General features: G+C 37.0%; 1 protein-coding gene across 5 annotated transcripts in view; it reads left to right on the forward strand.

Moving 5' to 3' along the window:
• Window positions 1–20,780, forward strand: part of VEZT (vezatin, adherens junctions transmembrane protein) — a 105,806-nt gene that overhangs the window by 55,418 nt on the left and 29,608 nt on the right. For 3 of the 5 annotated variants that reach the window (XM_052000847.1, XM_052000852.1, XM_052000849.1), the window contains exons 6-7: window positions 4,597–4,746; window positions 11,107–11,254. In XM_052000847.1, coding sequence (XP_051856807.1) covers window positions 4,597–4,746; window positions 11,107–11,254 — 298 coding nt within the window. The remainder of the gene's footprint in view (window positions 1–4,596; window positions 4,747–11,106; window positions 11,255–20,780) is intronic. The other 2 variants (XM_052000848.1, XM_052000851.1) reach the window with 1 other exon arrangement.

A 20,780-nucleotide genomic window follows, 5' to 3' on the forward strand; every position in this document is an offset into this window, starting at 1 on the left:
TATTTAGTGTTATATTCATTGCACCACCTAGTTGCCTACTCTATCCTTTATTGCCACATATTAGAACTTCTAGTCAGGGATCTAGTTGTGTATTATGCCCTAAAAGAGGTCTTCCCTGATCCTCCTAATTGTTTATCCTCTGTCCCTACTCTTTTTTTTTTAATTTTTATTTAATAATTACTTTATATTGACAGAATCCATGCCAGGGTAATTTTTTTACAACATTATCCCTTGCATTCGTTTCTGTTCTGATTTTTCCCCTCCCTCCTTCCATCCCCTCCCCAAGATAGCAAGCAGTTTTATATATGTTAGATATGTTGCAATATATATCCTAGATACAATATATGTGTGCAGAACCGAACAGTTCTCTTGTTGCACAGGGAGAATTGGATTCAGAAGGTATAAATAACCCGGGAAGAAAAACAAAAATGCAGATAGTTCACATTCATTTCCCAGGCTGCTATTTTATAGTACCACTTCCTTATGCTGAATTTGGAATGTTTTAAAACCTCCAGATCTTTTTCAGGTAAACAGTTATGTAGTCTTACCTACCGTACCCAGGTGCAGACCTTCATCCCCTGCAGGCTGGTGTCCTTCCTTATCTCAAGTCTCTCCCCACTCCAGTCTATCTTCCACTCATCTGCCAACGTGATCTTCCCATAGTGCCAAGTCTGACCATGTCATTGCCCTAGTCAGTAAACTCCAGTGGCTCCCTGCCTCTTCCAGAATCAAATACTAAATCAGTTTGATTTTCAGAGCTCTTCATAACTTGCCCCCTTCCCCTTTCCCCAGATACTCTGTAATCCAGTCACAAGCACCTGGTTGTTTCCCACACTTGAGACTCCACCTCCTACTTCTAAGTATTTTCCCTGCTGTCCTCCCTGTCCTCCTCATCTCTGCCTATTGACCTCCTTTGGCTCAGATGAAATCCCACCTTCTACAAGGAACTTTTCCTAATCCTCCTTAATCTTAGAGCCTTCCCTCTGAACTACTCCAACTTGTCCTCTTATATCTTGTTTGTATATCATTATTTACATGTTGTCTCCCCTATAGACCGTGAGCTCCTTAAAAGCAGAGGCTGTCTTTGGCCTTTCCTTATAGGCTTAGCACACAGCACTTGGGCCATAGTAGATGCCCCAGATGCCATAAGTATTAGTTTAGTCACTGACTAACCATCTTGTGAGGCTGACCTTTAAGAACCCAAGTGAAGATTTCTACATGTATCCCTGTTAAATTTCATTCTACAAGATTCACCCCAATATTTTATCTTATTTTTATTTTTTTTGGAACTTGTGCCAGTCATATGCCAGCCATGTGTTAGGTATCCCTCCCAACTTTTTGCTGTCTTCAGATTTATAGCATGCCATTTATGCCTCAATCCACGTTACTGACTAAGAAAAAAGTGAAATAGCACAAAGCAAGATGGCTACTCTCAGGGCGCTCTCCTAGAGTCCTGCCATTCAACCAGGTCTGACTCCCATCTCATGATGCTCATAAGAGCATCAAAAGATACTTCTTCCAATGCTTTGGTGAAATCCAAGTAAATCCTCTCTCTAACATTTAAAGACTTAATATCACCTTCCTAGAATAGGAAGATAAAGTGGGTCTAGATTGCCCTGATCTTGATAAAGCCATAAAGAAATTCTTTGTGATTTTCGCTTTCCTTTCTACATATTTACCAGCAGTTTCTTTATTAATCTCTTCTGGAGTTTTTGTTGGGTTCACCCCCTTATCCCTGTAGGAATCCAAGTTATGCTTCTTGACCCATCATTTTCATATCTTGATCTCTTCTTGTTTTTGAAAATCAGGATGATGTTTACTCATCTCTGGTTCTAAAATACCTTTTCCTTAGCTCAAGGAAACCAAGACAATGTGATTCACTGTCTTGGTTCCTTGTAAAAGATATGTTACAAATCATCTTTTCCACATGTTGATGGATACTGTATAACAACCACTTCCACACACTAAATAATGCCTTATTGTAAGTAATTGTGTTTATATCTAGCTAAATATTTACTGCCCTGTTGTAAGCAACAGAGGCTGTAGGCTGCTTATTCACCAGGCTGCATGCTAAAATATGCTTAATTAACGATGCCAATGTATAGTGTAGAGAAGTATAGAGGAGAGAATAATAAGCATTTGTAGAATACCTGTTATGTATCAGACACATTATTATTTAAATGAAATATAGCAGTTGTTGCTGTTTGAAATTAGCTGTGTAAAATCATCGAAGCACATTAAGAGAAGAAATCTCCAGATGTCATTTGACAAATACATTTACAAAGTACCTATATTGCACTTATTTCAGACAAAACTAAACTGAGACAATTTTTCTACTCTTATTGGTCTCATGGAAAGAAAATGCTGTATCTTTCCTTATAAACCAGTTCAGGGTCTAGCAGATTCCAAGTCAGTTAAGCTTTGTCTTTTTAAGTGACCATCTTAAGTAATTTATTTCCATTTCATATTCTCTTGTTCTTGGAATAATACTGAGAATATGTATGTATGATTTTACCTTTATTCCAAACTTGAACAGTACTTTATAGATGTGAATACATAAAAAAGCTACTATGTCTACATCTTTTGGAAAAATCCAAATAAACTTGAGACTCAAGTCATCATTTGTGACTAAACTTCATAGGATTGTGGATGAGACTACACAGACTTCAGAGGCCATCTAGACTACCCCTATCCTATTACACAGGAAGAAACTGAGGCCCATAGCAATTTAATGCTTTACCCAAGGTCATATAGGGAATAAATGTCAGAGAGGAAATTTTCAACCAGGTCCTCTGACTTTAGAACCAGAAAATTTCCACTGCACCAACACCATTATCATAAAACTAACTTTTCTGTGGCATCTTCTTGTGGGCAAGGTGCTTTACAATTATTATTTCATTTGACTTTCACAACTACCCTGTTCAAATAAGTTCCATTATGATCCCCAGTTCTCTTATTATCCCCATTTTACAGGTGAAGAAACTGGCCCTGTGAGGTAAGTTTTAGCTAATGCAGCTAAGGCCCTGAGCTCCCAGATACCTCGGGTAATAGTAGCTAGAACTTATCCAGGGCTTGAAAGTACTTTACGTAACAACCCTGGGAAACAAGCACAATCATTATTATTCCGCTTACACATTGGGGAAAACTAAGGCAGGCAGAGATGACTTGCCCACAGCCACACATATAGTAAACGGCAGTGGTCACATTTGCATCCCATCTACCTGACTCAAGTTGGTATTCTGTGCCCTGTGCTGCCCTCTAGCTGTCCCTGTGCTTTTAGTCATCCTCTAAAGAAGTCAGTCTTTGAAAGAGGACCTGCTGGATAATGCTTCTGCCTTCCAATAGGTTCTGATAGCTGTACAGTTATGTTATATTTACTGTAACCTTCCCCCACTTTTTCTGCTAGATCAAATAGATGACTACAAAAAGAACAGATGTTGGGAATTTGTATTTCAAATGTAAAGATTCAGATTCAAATTAATCTTTAATCAATAATAGGAGAAAACATCTAAAATGAATACCAAATACCATAAAAATGAAAAAAACAGTTTCTAAAGAATCTTCAAAATCCAAGTTTTCTAAAATGACCCTGAATTACTCTTTTTTAAAATGACAACTGTGTTTTCAACATTTATGGTCGATTTCAGGATTTGCTGTGGAAAAGTTTAGAATTTGATTTTAAATATTTTTCCATTAATATCATAGAGTAATTGGAATAGACTAACAGACTATAAGTTTTTCATTCAAATCTAATAGATTATCTGAAAAGGAAAGATTTAACTATAAGTACCAACTAGTTTGGTATATCTCATTGCTATAAATAGATAGGATCCATTAAAGTGTTAAACTATATTCAATTTCATGGGGTATTGGGTGTGGAAATATTGTGAGGTGCTTAGCATGTCTTTACAATGCATTCCTCATTGCATATTGGTTCTTTTGTTATCCTGCCTCCTTGTGTCAGTCTGAGAAAGTCAGTGCCAGTCAAAATGTATTGGCATATATTTTAACCCTGCTTTTATAACATGTTTATCCCACTACTTAGCATTTTTTTTAATGTTTCTGTAGCGTACTTCACTCTGTAGAATGCCAAAACTATAAATTATTATTAATGTGGAAAAATTAAGGCTTTCATGATGTCGTCTGTTTTCTTTTAGAAATATTAGCTTTAAACAGACTGTGAGTGACTCCTGAAGTCCATTTATTTGTGTAGAGTATGAATAAGTTTGGAAATGTTGCAGATAGTAGATATTTGCAGACATGTGCCTATACCTTAGAGGTGGGGAGAGTGCATGTAGAAAATACCTATAAATGTACCTTAATAATATGTACTGTATAATTGACAGGACACCTTTTTTTATTGTAATGAAGGAAACTTTTTCAGGTGCAAGGGGTTTGATTTTCTGTCATTTTTCTTTTATAAATATATTTGCTGATAAAATGGATTTTTAGCAGTTTTATTTTTCACCAATTGAGATGGGGAGAATTTTTAATTAATGTTTCAAATGAAGAGAATTTTTAAAAATAAACTTGTTATAGATTTAGAACAAAAACTTTAGGACATCTGTACAGTTGTATCACATTTTACTTTTCAAGTTTGCTTGACAGGGTCAGTGCTGCTTGCCCATTCAACAAAGCTGGACAGCCTCCTAGTCAGCATCTCATCGGCCTTCGGAAAGCTGTCTACCGAACTGTTAGAGCCAACTTCCGAGCAGCAAGGCTAGCTACCCTCTATATGCTGAAAAAATATCCTTTTCTAGCTGTAAGCAGATGAATAGACAGCAATCTATATTTAGGTATTCTTGAAATATGAATCAAATGTGTCCTCTAGAAGTAGGCTTAAGTAAAAGTGTGTGTGGGTATGTCTGTGTATATGTGCATATACATATAGACATATATACATATACACTTATATGTATATACACACACATACCTCTATTTTTATATTGAAGCTTATTTTCCTATTGATTATTATAAAATTAAAGATGAATTCTGAGGTGAACTGGCAGGAGAGACAAGGGCTCGAAGTAGGATTCACCTTCTTTCTGCCCTCACTGCCTAATTCAGTTTTAAAAATAAGAAAATATTCCCTCTCTCAATTCTTGCAGTGACTGGGACTAGGACAGAAGGATCTTGGTATTGCTGGATTTGCTGGTTATGTTGGTGATTGAGAAGATGACATTAAAAAGTCAGCTTCTCTTCACAATCTATTTGGCAGTAAAATATGCTTTTTCATGATTATAAAACCAGTAAATTCAGGAATAATAAATTAGGGAATAAACCTCATCACCGGAAAATAAAAATTTATGATAGCTTACATGGTTTTAAATATAGGCTCAGTTTCTATAAACTGAATTGTTCTATGATGTATAATTTTACAGAATTAGGATTTTATTGGGTTAATGTAAAAAAGATTTTTTTTAATGGTAGTATGTATGCATGCTTGAGATAAAATGTAAAGTAAAACCTTTATTGGAATGTGTGGTGGAATACATACCTTCTTTCAAGAATATCTTCAGTGCAGCAAACTCTGTGCTGGACACTACATTATTTAGCCAGTATAGGAGAGACAAAAGTTTTGATAGGAAACATGTTTCTCTCTAATTAAATTTAGAGTATAAAAATGAACATAATAGAATGTTTCTTTGATACTTAAAGATCTTGCAGTTAGGGTCATCAGATAATTTTAATTACCATAGCTCTAAGTATAACACATTGGTATGAATGTGTCCTGACTCCTGCATCAGTGGTGCAAGTTTTTGTTTTCTTTAATCTTATTTTCAACTCTTTTTCTGAAATCTCTCTCTGTCCTAAAAATGATATATAGTTAAATACTTGGAACCCATTTAACCAGAACCTATTGATCAAGATTTTATTCCATTTAGGAAGGCATGTCCAGAAGGAACCCATACCATGAATATTGTATAACCTTGGAGAGAAAATTGTTTTGTCCCTTTTAATTTTTTTTCCTAGTATACTTTGGGATTATTAATATATCCCTGTTGGCTTCCTGCTAACCCCAGTTAACATTTTTTTAAAACCGGAGTTGGACTTGGCTTCTCTACTTCATGGATAATCCTTCTACTAGGTTTTTCTTAGTTGCCTTATATATATTATACTTTGTAATCCAATCCCAAGTAGAACCTATTTTTGGTATTTTGTTATATATCTACCTGTCTGATTATAATCACACAGAAAAACTACAATAATATAAGATGGAAGATGTTTTGTTTACATAGATACAGTATATGTTTTTGAAAGTATTGTAATGATTAGATTCTTTCTTAATCCCTCCATTTCTCATTTCAAAGACTTATTATCAAAATCTAGATGATGGTAAAAAGTTGCTAAGTCTTGATTACTAAGAGTAATTCAATAGTAAGGCTTTTCACATGATTTTGACTTTCCCTCCTAACTTTTTAGCATCTTAGTTGCCATAAATAAATCATAGTAAGCATGGGGACTCCAAGGACACCATTGAACTGAATAGGGTGAGGTTAGTAAAACACTAAGGCTGATGAGAAGAGAGATAAGGCTCACCCACTTTGGGGGTCTGTTCCCAATAAACAAAGAGGAAAAATGAGGATATTTATAGTCTTGGGTATGAGAATATTTTCTAACTATTGGACAGAAGGAACAAATTAAGGGAAGGTGATGCACAGGATCATAGATCTGCAGACCCCTCATTTTACAGAGAAGGAAAACAGACCCAGGGAGAATAAATAATTTTTCTAACGTCATACATCTTGTTGAAATGATATTCAAACTCACACCCTCTGCCTCCCAGCTCAGTGCTTTTTCTGCTGTATTCAGTTGCATCCATTGACCACAGAAAATGATCATAAAAAGAATTCAGTATGGAGAGTTATTGCACATTTCTGTTGCAGGCTTCCTGAGCATCTCAGTCTTACCCTGCTCTCTCAAACATGTCTCCTCTCATCATCTGCCACAGAACTGTAGGCGTGGCCCATGGAATTATCTTTGTGGATGGAGTCACTGGAAAGTGAGTGATATAAAAAGGAAAGAACATCAACAAAGCATGGAAAAGAAAGCCACCACACAGAAGCTGAGGCCTTTTGAGCACAAGCAGGGACTATTTTCTTCAAGAATATCTGAACATATAGTTGCTTGGCTTAGCCAGTGAAAGAAGAACTGAGCTCCAGCTGTTTGACACTGGCTTGGTTCTGAAAATCCAATTGACAGGGGAAAAATGCAGATGTGGAAGCAGCCATTGCCATTGGAATCATTAATGGGGCAACAAAAAATAGGTCCCGTGACAGAGAACCAATGTGGAAAAAAGACAAATATAGGCCAAGCTACTGCAGAAGTCTGAGTAAGTCAGGGCGGAGGCAAGTGAACCTAATTTCCCTCAGTAAGGAGCCTTTGAGAGTATCCACATTGTTTCCATACTTTCAATGAAGTAGACTAGTCACGAGTAAAGAAAAGCAGGTTCCAGACTATTGTAGGCTATAATGGATCAAGCCCTATAAACCTAAGCCAGCATTCTGCAATCTCCTCAGTAAACTCAGAGTATCCGCAGGCAGCTCTGGAAAGGTATGTGTTCTAGAAGTCACCCTATGGTTTCAGTCCTAATCCTTCATGAACAAAAATCAAAGTGTAGGAAAGTTGTACAATAAAGCTAAAATGCATAGGGAGACACAATTTGAAAATGAGAAGCTTTGCTGTGTAAGTAATACTTCGATATGATTTATAACAGGAATTCAATTACAGAGTCAAATTAGACCAAGTAAAGTATCTCCTAATACCACCTTTGGTCTTTGGAAGTAAGATATAGTATTGGAAGTCTAGCTATAATATCAGACTGACAGAAACTCAGAAAGAGAGGAAAAAGAGAGACAGAGAGATGGAGACAGACAGTCCCAGGGTTATTCTTGCCTGTACTAATCTACAGACTAATGAAACAGAACTGTTTCCAACAGTTCATTAGTGTGCCCTTCTTTCTACAATGCCTCCAGCATGTATTATTTACTTCTTTAGTTATCTTTGCTAGTTTTCCTTGATTGTTTTTATTTGCATTTCTCTCATTAGTTATTTGGATAATTCTTCCACACAGGTGTTAATATTCTGCAGATCTTTTGGAAATTCTCTGTTACTATCCATTGACCACTTATTACTAAAAAATGGCTTTTGATATTATAGATTTCAATTAGTTTCTTAGATATCATGAATATCAAACACTTATCATACTTGGCCCCAAAATTTTTATCCTAGTCAACTGTTTTCTTTATCTTTGTTGCACTAATTTTATTCATGAAAAAGCTTTCCAGTTTCACGTAATCTGCAGTATTTCATCTTTTGTGATCACCTCTATCCTTTGGTTAAGAATTCACCCCCTAAGCCATAACTGTGAAAGGTACATGATCTAGTTCTCGTCTAAATTTTTTAATGATATGATCTTTAATATTCAAATCATGTATCCCTTTTGAAATCATTGTGGTATGTAATAATAATTGCTTATAGCTTTGGCTATGAGCCAGACATAATGTTAAACATTTTTCAAATATAATGATATTTGATCCATAAAAATCCTGGGAGAGATAGGTGCTGTTATCATCCCCCTATTATAGATGAGGGAAAGGAGGCCATAGGTTAAATGACTAGCCAGAATTATACAACTTGTAAGTGTCCAAGGCCAGATTTGAATTCAGGCATTCTTGATTTCCAGTCCATCACTGATCTAACCCTAATCCTGCTAAACTGCTTTCTAGTCTTCCCAGAAATTCTTTTAAACTAGTAAGTCCTTTCCTATATAATATTTTCAGGTTTATTGTGAACTGCATCAATGAATTTAGGTATTTCTAATTCTTCCTTGTCTAATCTATTCTACCAATCAATATTTCCTGAACAGGACTAAGCAGTTTTGACATTTGTGGCTTTTAGTCAGAGATCTTCAAGTGTTAAAGTTCTCCCTCCTTCCTACTTTTTTTCATCATATCTTTAGATCTTGCTGTTAGTAGAATTACGACTTTATCATATCTTTTTGGAAAGAATTTTAGAAGTATGATCAAAAAGCTTCTGTTCACTTTGATCCAGAAATCCTCACTACTAGGCTTAGACTTTAAGGAGATCAGTGACAGAAAGAAAGAATCCAATTGTAATCAAACAGATTTGTGGGAGAAGAATAAATGCCATGTGATTAGAGAATGACCAAATAGGTGGTAGTATGCAGATGCAGTAGGATGTTTCCTTATTGTAAAACATGATGGAAAAGACTTATGTAAACAGATACATAATGCAGGAAGCAGCATCCAGAAAACAGGGTACATGGCAACCACAGTGTAAATGGAACAAACAATTACAAGATAATAATAAAATAAGGTTTTGAAATGATAATAACCAACTGGGCACCAAAGAAGAAAGATGCATGAGAAGACACCACCCTCCATCCTTGGCAGAGAGCACTCCAAATAACCTCATACTTTTTTGGCTCGGTTTTGCTGAATTATTTTTTCTTTTTTTTTTTAATTTATTTCCATCCCATTGTTAGAAGAGATAGCCTTTTGTCTAGAAGGTAAAGAAGGATATATTAGCAAATGTAATTTATGGAAAAACTAATATAATCAGTAAATTTTATTATACTGTAAAAGAGAACCACAGAGGTTAGAAAATTTAATTAAGAACTTTCAAAAATATTGCACATTTGACTCTTACACAGTACAAACTCTTGACACAGGTTCCACGGTCCATCATCCAGGTAATCTTTCAATGAACAATTAAATTTTTTTTTCTGACTGCTTTTATCAGTTTTTGATACCTTTCAATGAAAAGTAGTTAGAGCCAAAGGCTAGCTTTACTACTGTAAAGCTCTCTTGTTGCTGTCCAGTTGCAGGGAAGGATGGAATGCTTTATTGATGTTTTTATGATCTTTCTCTTTAACAGTGGCTGCCTCATTGATGCAGCCCTTGGACCAGAGTATTAATTAAAATGTGAAATGTTATTTCAGCAAGCAGAGGCTACATCATTCAGTTGATCCAGCATTCAGGTACTATATAAAATGTGATTATAACATTAAATATTTAAATGTTTAATGTTACTGACCTTGGAATTCTGTTAAACTAAACATCAAAGGCTTGGGAATAATTGGGAAATTGGTGATATTTACAAAAGTATGTTCTGGTAATAAAAAGGGATGAAAAAAAAGTGTAGACACTGGGAATTTTGATTGGATCTGGATTTGTTTTATTCTTTGGTGCTGGGAAGTGCTAATAAAATCCTTTCAATTCAGCTTGTATGGGTTAGAGACTAGGCTTAAGGACCATCTTTCTTAATTCTAAGGCTCACTGTATCCAGTATCCCCTATGCCTCATTAGGAAGAATTACACTGTTGTTGAGATGAAGAGGCTCCTTTCTGCCCACTCACAGAATTAACCAATCGAGTGGTCAGAAGCAGGCTAGCTTCTATGGGACTCTGTGCTAGCAATCAATGCCTTAATAAAATATTACTTTCGTACTACTGCTGAGATGGAGAATATTGTTAACAGAAGAAGAGAAGGTTTTCCTAAGATTGAATAACGTTCTTGGGGAAAGGCTAGACAAGGATGCTTCAGCATTCCTTCAGGATTTTCTCCAGCCAGCCATATGATATGATGGTCCTTACAGTCACTTAGCAACATGGCCTTCACTTGCTTTAATTGGAGATGCAGATGACCTCGAATCCTGAATATCATGGACTCTTCAAGAAAGCCAGTGTCACAGTCTGCCCTTGGCTTTATCCCACCAGGTCTATAGTTCTTTTCTAGACTGTCATTAAGGAAACATTAGGCATGTTCACCGTATTTTACATATTCGTTGAGTCAGGAGCACATTTCACACATCTTAGAAGGATTTCCTCCCAGAAGGGACCAAAGGAGAGGGCTCAGTGCTTACTCAGCTAGATGTGTGTATTCATCTGGCTTTTCTACTTAATAGACTCTAAATAAATACTAGTATTCAAAATTCAAATTAGACTGGAATGAAGTCTACCCTTCTAAAAAAAATGTTAAAAATGATGGTTGCTAATGGTAATTTGGTAGAAAATGTTTCATCACCTCTTCTGTTCTCTTAATATAAAAACTCAGTTGGTGTTTGCCTTAACTCTCACTTAACCTACCCTCTGAATTCGGAGAGTGACAACGTGACCAACTACATCTGTGTGGTACCTTTTAAGGAGCTGGGCCTGGGCCTGAGTGAAGAACAGGTGTCAGAGGAAGAAGCACATAACCTGACAGATGGCTTCAGCCTGCCTGCATTGAAGGTAATTTGTCTTTTATGGAAAAGATGCTTGCTGGCTCAATATACAAAGATTGCCATTGGGTCAATCAGACAAAAAGGTTTTACCACTATAGTAACAAAACATACCCAGAAGGAGCAGCAGCAGTGAATTTGGAAAGATTTTTGATGTCTAAAAAATGTATATTAATAGCTTAATGCTCTTGTTATGTACATTTAAAGTTCTGTTTTTTTCAAACTTTTAAAAATATTCTAAATCTTACTTCCTCCCCCAATTTTTTACTTTTAAAAATTCACTTTAATATTGTTGTAATTTTATGGTGGCTTAGCTTCTACATATTAGTGAACCTTGAGATCATAGAATTTAATTTAATTAATATAAGGAGGGGTGGCTTAGAAAGAGATGTTATTAGAGTCACATAATTTCCTTCATCATATATTTTTACCCTTTCCCATCTTAAGAGTAAACCAAAATAAACATCATAGACTATTAAGAGATCTTAACAATCATTTAATCCAGGATCTTAATCCTAAGACATCCTTTGCATCATTCCTTATATTGGAATTTGAGAGGTCATGGGAGTTTGTGTGACTCATATTTTGTAGTTCGAGGTAGAAGATCTGGAAGGAACCTCCGAAGCTCTCTAGTTCAACCCCTTTGTTTTACAATTGAGAAAACTGAAGTTCCGTGACATGACCAACTTCACGTGAGTGCTAGGGTTCAAACCTGACCCCCTTGCTCCAAGTTCTCTAACGGTCCACCTTTCCACCACACTTCTGAGTCATTTCAGTCATGTTCAACTCTGTATGACCCCATTTGGGGTTTTCTTGGCAAAAGGTCCTGGAGTTTTTTGCTATTTCCTTTTCAAGCTCATTTTACAGATGAGAAAACTGAGGCAAGAAGGCTTAAGTGACTTGCCCCGGGTCATCCAGCTAGGAAGTGTTTGAGGCTGGATTTGAACTCAGATCTTCCTGACTCCAGGTCCAACACTGTGGTGCCACCTCGCTGTCTTTCCCACCACACTGACTGCCACTAATGTGGGTGTTTGTGTCTACTCCTTTCCAGTGTCTTGTGTGATAAGTAAAATACTCACATAACATTAAGGAGATGGAGTGGGAGAGAATAAGACAAAACCCCTTCAGCAATAAGAACTTAAGAGACTCAATTATTTCCCTAGAAATTGTACAATTTTTGATTAGAACAAAACTAAGCATTCATTTAGGCAGTGGTTCTCAAAAGATGAGTTGCAAAGATATAAAACTTATCATTTAAAATCCCATCATTTCCCCCCACTCCATTCTTTCCTTGTATTCTTTATGACAGAGAATAATCCTGTACTCTGCCCATACCAAAAAAAATTTTTTTGAGAACCACTCATTTATTGCAATTGTTTCATGTGGCTGAGGCCAGACGAGCAGAAAAGACACTTAACTTGCCAAAGGCCTTCATTTTGCTGAATCCATTTGCTTACTTAAAAGCCAATGCTTCCCAGTGATCTGAAATGCAGGTCTTGAGTGCAACATTTTTTTTTTTTTAAAGAAGTGATTTCTGTCTCCAGAAGCTTAAAAATCTGGGAAAGGAGGCAAAATTCAGTAAGAATGTTGCAGCAAAGATCTTTTCAAGGTTTTAAAAATAAGAGATTCTCTCCTTCAATTCCTCACTTGGTGTTAAGGACACAGTTAGGCCTTTTTTAGATAGAAGAACTTTAGATATAAATCTCAATAAACTATATATTTTTATGGGTGAAATAACAAAGTCATTGTCTCATAGTTTGTCAGAACACTGACATTGTTTCTTTTTTTATTACTTTTCTCTCTTACCCCTAGTAGTTGATCCTCCAGTTTGCATGTCTCCATCATGGCAGCTCAATTTTTCTAATAAGGCTTCGTTGTGTTTCATATGTTGAGAGAGTAAAATTATTTTTCTTCTTGTCTTAAATAAAAAAAAATGCATCTTTTAAAAAATTAGACCATCTTTAAACTTGACCCTACAATACACTGGTTAGCATAAAATTCTATTTGGTACCTTCCTCACTAAGGCCAGTTTAACCGTACAGCTTACTTTGAACCTAAACTTATACAGAGGTGCTTTTCCTTGTTGCCCATATCTCGCTTGTGCTAGATTTTAGATTTTAGACTGTTTTGGTAGCCAAGCTCTTCTCCATTATTTCTTCAACTGCTTCTAAGCTTTCTCATCTGGCTAAGAAAAATTAGTCAGTAAGAAGAGAGGAGTACAGTATTTTCTGGTTTACTACATGTTCCTACCTTCTCTTTGTCTTTTTCCCCATCTGCGCCATCCTAACTCTCCCTGAGCATAAAAAAGAGGGCTTTTCCCTCTTTCACTCCAGAAGGAATTAAACTTCTTTCTAATCAACATTGTTGTGTCCTCACTTCATGTGTCTAGCAAAAGCTGGGTGTCCAGCAAAAGTTGGGTGGGTATGACAGACTAATTTGTGTGTGACAGATGTTTATTTTTCCATTATATATTGAGCATACAGCCTTAATAATGGATAGATTCAGATAGCAATGTGTTGCCTTTGTTGGAAATGTGGAAAAACAAGACATTGATTCTGTCCTCAAGGAGCTCCCAGTCTAACTAATATGTGAAAAATTAATGAAGATACAAGAAATATCACAAGTATAGGGACCCTGGAACTCAGATTGTTATGGGAAGGGTATGGACTTGAACTTAGAATGGGGTATAGAGAGTGCCTTCATTCCCCCTCACACTCCCCCCTGCCCCCTCTCCTGCTCTCTCTCCTTTCCTGAATAGAGGTGACTTACCCCACTTTGACTTACTTCTGCACATAAGGCTGGTTTCTCAGGGTTATAGCCATGTGGTCACACTTCATGCTTTAAGTCCTAGATAATTCTGGGGTGATGGAAATATACATCTGCTACCTAGACTACAACTCTTGAATCCCCACTTGTGTTCCTTTTCAATTACACAAATAAAGGAAAGAAGGAAAAGGAAATATGCATTTATATTCTGCCTGCTACATGCCAGGCTTTTCTCTGTTTCATACAACTTATCCTTTTTCTTTTTTTTTTTTTTTTTTTTTTTTCTATTGGGCTCACCCAATCTTTTTATTCTAATGATATTTTTTTCTTCCTTCTTTCCTTTTTTTTTTTTAATTTTTTTTTTAAATTTTTTTATTTAATAATTACATTATATTTACACTCATTTCTGTTCCGATTTTTTTTCCCCTCCCTCCCTCCACCCCCTCCCCTAGATGGCAAGCAGTCCTTTATATGTTGGATATGTTGCAGTATATCCTAGATACAATATATGTTTGCAGAACCGAACAGTTCTCTTGTTGCGTAGGGAGAATTGGATTCAGAAGGTATAAATAATCCGGGAAGAGAAACAAAAATGCAGATAGTTCACATTCGTTTCCCAGTGTTCTTTCTTTGGGTGTAGCTGCTTTTGTCCGTCATTTATCAATTGAAACTCAGGTCTCTTTGTCAAAGAAATCCACTTCCATCAAAATATGTCCTCATACAATATCGTTGTCGAAGTGTATAATGATCTCCTGGTTCTGCTCATTTCACTTAGCATCAGTTCATGTAGGTCTCTCCAAGCCTCTCTGTATTCATCCTGCTGGTCATTTCTTACAGAACAATAATATTCCATAACATTCATATACCACAATTTACCCAGCCATTCTCCAATTGATGGGCATCCATTCATTTTCCAGTTTCTAGCCACTACAAACAGGGCTGCTACAAACATTTTGGCACATACAGGTCCCTTTCCCTTCTTTAGTATTTCTTTGGGATATAAGCCCAATAGAAACACTGCTGGATCAAAGGATATGCACATTTTGATAATTTTTTGGGCATAATTCCAGATTGCTCTCCAGAATGGTTGGATTCGTTCACAACTCCACCAACAATGCATTAGTGTCCCAGTTTTCCTGCATCCCCTCCAACATTCATCATTATTTTTTCCTGTCATCTTAGCCAATCTGACAGGTGTGTAGTGGTATCTCAGAGTTGTCTTAATTTGCATTTCTCTGATCAATAATGATTTGGAACACTCTTTCATATGAGTGGTAATAGTTTCAATCTCATCCTCTGAAAATTGTCTGTTCATATCCTTTGACCATTTATCAATTGGAGAATGGCTTGATTTCTTATAAATTTGAGTCAGTTCTCTATATATTTTGGAAATGAGGCCTTTATCAGAACCTTTAACTGTGAAAATGTTTTCCCAGTTTGTTGCTTCCCTTCTAATCTTGTTTGCATTAGTTTTATTTGTACAAAGGCTTTTTAATTTGATGTAATCGAAATTTTCTATTCTGTGATCAGTAATGGTCTCTAGTTCATCTTTGGTCACAAATTTCTTTCTCCTCCACAAGTCTGAGAGATAAACTATTCTATGTTCCTCTAATTTATTTATAGTCTCGTTCTTTATGCCTAGGTCATAGACCCATTTTGATCTTATCTTGGTATATGGTGTTAAGTGTGGGTCCATGCCTAATTTCTGCCATACTAATTTCCAATTATCCCAGCAGTTTTTATCAAATAATGAATTCTTTTCCCAGAAGTTAGGGGCTTTGGGTTTGTCAAACACTAGATTGCTATAGTTGACTATTCTGTCTTAACTTATCCTTTTTCTACCCCTTTCCGCAGTTACATTTTTTCCACATAAAAGAAGGGGGCAATATCTTGTAGCTGCTTGATTCAGAGAAGGGACTTAAGTAGGCAATCTTCCTGAGTTGCTGTGACTAGCAGTGTTCATCATCTGGCCTCTTTGATGATCTCTTTGAATAGAGCTCAGCCAGCCTTTGCATAGCAGACTTATAGTCCATCATCAAGTCTGTAGTCAAAGCCTTTGTGTTACTTGGATCTGTTACAGCTTTTATTCTACTGGTGTACTCGGCAAGAGCTAAGGTTCATGCCCCTACCACGATCAGGCAGTAGAGTTCAATTTTATTATTCGCACATAAAATGTAAGACAAAGTTGAACACATTCATTCAAGTCAGAAAACGTTAAATGTCTTCTCTGTACGTAGCATTGCTCTAGCCTGGGAGGGATTGGAAGTTTAAATAAGATAGTCTGCCCTCTTGGAGAAGATGATATGAATGGATTGTATACTGCTGTAATACAAAATAACATGGTGTTTTCTATCAGAGAGTTATAAGTCACCTGTTGTGTGAGTTCTGAAGTGAGTGGGGGGATATTACTGACCAAAAAGATCAGGGAAAGCTCCATGGAAGAAGTGAACTTCCAGGTGGTGGCTGTAGGAACTCAGCAGGCAAAGAGGGAACAGCTTGAGCAAAAGCCCAGATGCTAGGTCAGTATGGGCCTTGTACCCAGGGAGAATAGAATTGACTTGCTTGGAGATTCAAGTCTGTGAAGCAGGGAATATCATGAAGATTGGAGAGATTGGATAGTGCCACACTGTGGTGGGCCTTGAATGCCAGGAAGAGGAGTTTGCTTTAAGTCAGGAAGCATTGGTAGCCATGACACTAGATCCATGGGAGGAAGATTCATTTGTCAGAGAATTCCAAGAAATGACCAGGATCTGTTTGCTTTTACAGAACCATGCAGGTCTTGACAAGTTTTTTTTCTTTTTTGCATTTGTCTAGCATCAATAAACAATGTCAAAATCTATAGGGTTTTTTAAAAAACACATATAAAAACTCATAATACTGAAAATAATTTTAAAATAAACATACATTCTTTAGGCACATACCAACGTGATACTATCTAACTCTGCCTGCTTCTCTCTTACCACTATCTACCAAAGGATTAATTTGACACAGGAAGGGCTCAAGAAGAAGGATTTGGGGAAGGGTAGATGGCATAGTAAAGGGGACAGAGGCTTAATGATTTCCTAAGGTGAGAGATTCCTGGAGAAGGGTAGCTCTTGAGAATAGACTTCTGACAACTGTAGCCAGGCCCTCTTTCTCTTTCTGCTGGCCTCTGTCTCCACCCTGCCTCCTGTTTCTAGCATTCACTTACTCAAATGGACCTGTGATCTCACATCAGTGAGCATTTCCTCCACTGGAGCCTGTGCTGGAAAAGATGTGAGGATATGAAACACTGTTAATTGTTACAATTCATAGGTCCTCAGTGTTAACATTTCTCCACCTTGGTAGAATCCTTTACCAGAATTTCTCTTAGTCTCTTTAGAATTAGAATTATTTTAGTACATCAGTAATCCTAAGAAAATTACTGTTTGTAATGGTAGATTGTATATTTCAACCAACATTCTTGTTATCTCACTTTTGAATTTATATATAATTTTAATACACATGTATAACATGTCAGGTCTAAGTCATGTATGTTTTTCTATTGTGGGAAGAATTTCATTTGCATGTACTTTTGAAATGAGTATAATTGTTGTTATTATGTCCGTGTATAATCATAGTGGAAGAAATCTATTTGAATAGCTTAGTGAAGAAGGCTTTGGTTATGGATGGCGAACAGTACATCCCATTGTGTAGATTGGTGGGGGAGCAAGGGACCATTGTACAGCAGGAGAACATTAAAAGCCCCAAAGCCTTGGCATTTTGAGCCACCTGATTTGCCTATAATGATATTTGAATGCAATTTGAGTCATTCAGTAAAAATCAACAGTCAGGACTGGAGTTTTATAAAAATCAAATCAATGCTCATTTATAATTTTAGTTTTTAGCTTTTTAGTTTCATCCAACTCTTCATGATCCCTTTTGGGGTTTTCTTGGCATTTTTTTGCCATTTCCTTCTCCTGCTGATTTTACAGATGAGGAAACTGAGGCAGTCAGGTTTAAGTACTTGTCTGGGATCAACCAGCTAGTTATCAAAGGCTATATTTGAGCTTAAGTGTTCTATACTCCAGGCCCAGCACTCTCTCCACTGTGCCAGCTGGCTATCCCGTCATTAAAAAAAAATTTTTCCTAGATTTGATCTAAAACTCCTAATATCAGAAGATAAGGGAGATAAAAGGGGAAGGATTGTCCTAAGTTTTTCTACAGTTAAAAAAAAAAATCAAAGGAAATAATTCATTATCTCTCTTTTTTTTTTTTATCTCTGAATACCTTTCAGATTTTGATCATCAGTTGGTCCCCCCAATTCTTTTGTTAGCTTCCTGCCTTTGATATAATTTAAACTCCCTTCAACTTTTTATCTTTGCCCTTTAAGCTCTAGTTTTATCTGACTTGCCACAGTGTTAAACTTTCCTATCCTTACTTGGTCAGCTCTCATTTTTGGACTATGATATCTAGGCTATATGCACCCCTCCCTTGCCACCACACTCTCTTCAGCTCATCTATTTTTAATTATATTTTAGGCCAAGTTTATTTTAATGATGTCCATATCTTTTACCGTCCTCTTCATGCTGGAAATGAGCTAAAATTAAGCTTTGATAATGTGTTATAAAAGACGCTGAATCAAAAGAAGCAGTTATCCATTTCAGGTAAGTAGAGTTTGTGAGCGGCCAGTGACGCCAGCCATACCCAGAATGTGTGGGACCTCCACTTTTGGCATCTTCACAAGGGAATCTTTCCCTTGGAAGATCTGCCACATTTGAAATGGAAATTTTTATATAGAAGCATCTGATGTAAATATGGCAAAGGATCTTTTTTTTTTTTTTTGAGCCTAGAGGTGGATCTTTAATGTATCCATAGCCTGGACTTCCTTTTTTATGTTGTGGGTCCCATGTCTTTTCTCAGGAAAGCTCATGGTAAGCTCTTAGCATGGCTTCTGGAGTCCAGCTGCACATTCCCTACTTTCAGTTCCTATTCTAAATTATAAATTTGTAGCTCTTGAACACAGCTCTTTTCTCTTGAGAATCAGTTGACAAAATCATACTCGATTAGTGTGATGAATGTTTCTGAGGGAATCCACTTGCTTGCCAGGGAAGAATATATGGACTCTAATGCCTCAACTTGCATCCAGCTCTGGGATCCTGGGATTCCAGTTCTCCCTTTTTCTCCCTGTCTCTGTCAGGGTCTCACTGCCAGGCATCTCTGGGATCTCCTTATCTCTAGGAGGAAATACTGGCTCTTCACCTTGCCACACAAACCCTTTGAGACCAGGCCCCCACCTGACTTTTTTGATGTAGCTCACATCATCCATGCTTCAGCTAAGTGAATCTCGACTCGTTCCTTGCAATTGGCATCCCTCTGCCCCCCTTGCTAGTTAGTGAAGGCCTGTCGTTCGTCCTTCTGCAATATTTCTTCCATTCTCCAAGTTAAAATGCTGCAGTTGTTCATTTGACAACAGGATTTAGAGAAGTACTAAGACCTATAGTTATTTAAAACTTTTAGGGCTTTTCATGGAGTTGTTTACCCAAGCTTTTAAGGGTGGTGGCATTAGCTCAGAGCTATTCTGGATCTGTTCACATTAATAACTGTCACCATGATCCCTAACCTGATGACTCACATTCCTTTTTAAGCACCAGGTAATAGACGAACAAGCCAACAAATTAAACCCTCCAGTTTCTTCTTTTACATGTTCTGTCTTAGTACTTTCTGCAGCCTTTGCCATTCCCACTTTCTTCTGGCATCCCCAAACTTGCACTCTTGAGTGTTTTTCTTTCTGACAACTCCTCTGCTTCATAGTCTCAGTGTATACATATCACGCCACTCACAGTGAGTTTTCCTCAAGCTGTATTCCACTTGTTCTTCATTCTCTCTCCAAAACCTTCGCTCCCACTTGTTTTATGTCTTGGACCCTCGAATCCTGGCTCTGCTTCAAACCAGCTGCCTGTGAGTCCCTAGCCACACTACTTCTCCTTCCCAGGTCCCAGTGTCTCATGGCTAAAAACGAGGACACTGGTGGGGATGTTATTGGAGGGGCCCCTTCCAGTTCTGAGGCTGTGTGGCCTTGCCACCTTTTACTTTTGTGAACCGTGTCTCCATACTCAGTGCACAATGATTTCCTGAATCTTTCATTTTGCCTGGATGTTTGTACAGCCAGCCCTTTTGTTTCCTTGGTGTTGACTCCAATGCTCTTCACAAAACCTTAAGCTCAGATTTCTTGCCACCTTGGCCCTGATCACTGTGGCTCCTTTCTTTCCTGTATGATCTCTGTCCCTCTGACTCAATATCACTTATTCCATTCTGCCCTTCCAATGCCAGTAGCATTTGTATAATGGTATGGGTAATGTTGAATTACTTAAGAAAACTGCTGAAATGAACCAAAAGGTATTAAGAATACAACTTCATCCCATATAATATGGGAGAAAGGAATAAAGAAGTTCTTTATGCTTCCTTCCTGTCACCCTTTTCTTTTTTGCTTTCCCACCTATGTCTTCATTCCTTGGAACTACTTTCCAGAATAATTGTATTAACCTATCAAAAAATGAAAAAAGTATGATGGCAGCCAATCTGAGGAAGTAATAAGATACTTTCTTTCAACACGCTTGTATCACTTGTCATTTCATTTGATCATTCCTGAAGAGAGTTTGCTCCAGTGATTATACAGAGGTCGTTGTAGCAACCAGAATGCCTTTGAAAGACTTATTCCTCACAAGTATATGTTTAGAAAAGTCCAAGAGAAATCTTGTGCCTTTCTGGGTTGACCATTATGGCTCCCACTTCCCTGATTTGCTTAAAAG

Source organism: Antechinus flavipes, chromosome 5 (assembly GCF_016432865.1).
Source record: "Antechinus flavipes isolate AdamAnt ecotype Samford, QLD, Australia chromosome 5, AdamAnt_v2, whole genome shotgun sequence".
Taxonomy (NCBI): Eukaryota; Metazoa; Chordata; class Mammalia; order Dasyuromorphia; family Dasyuridae; genus Antechinus; species Antechinus flavipes.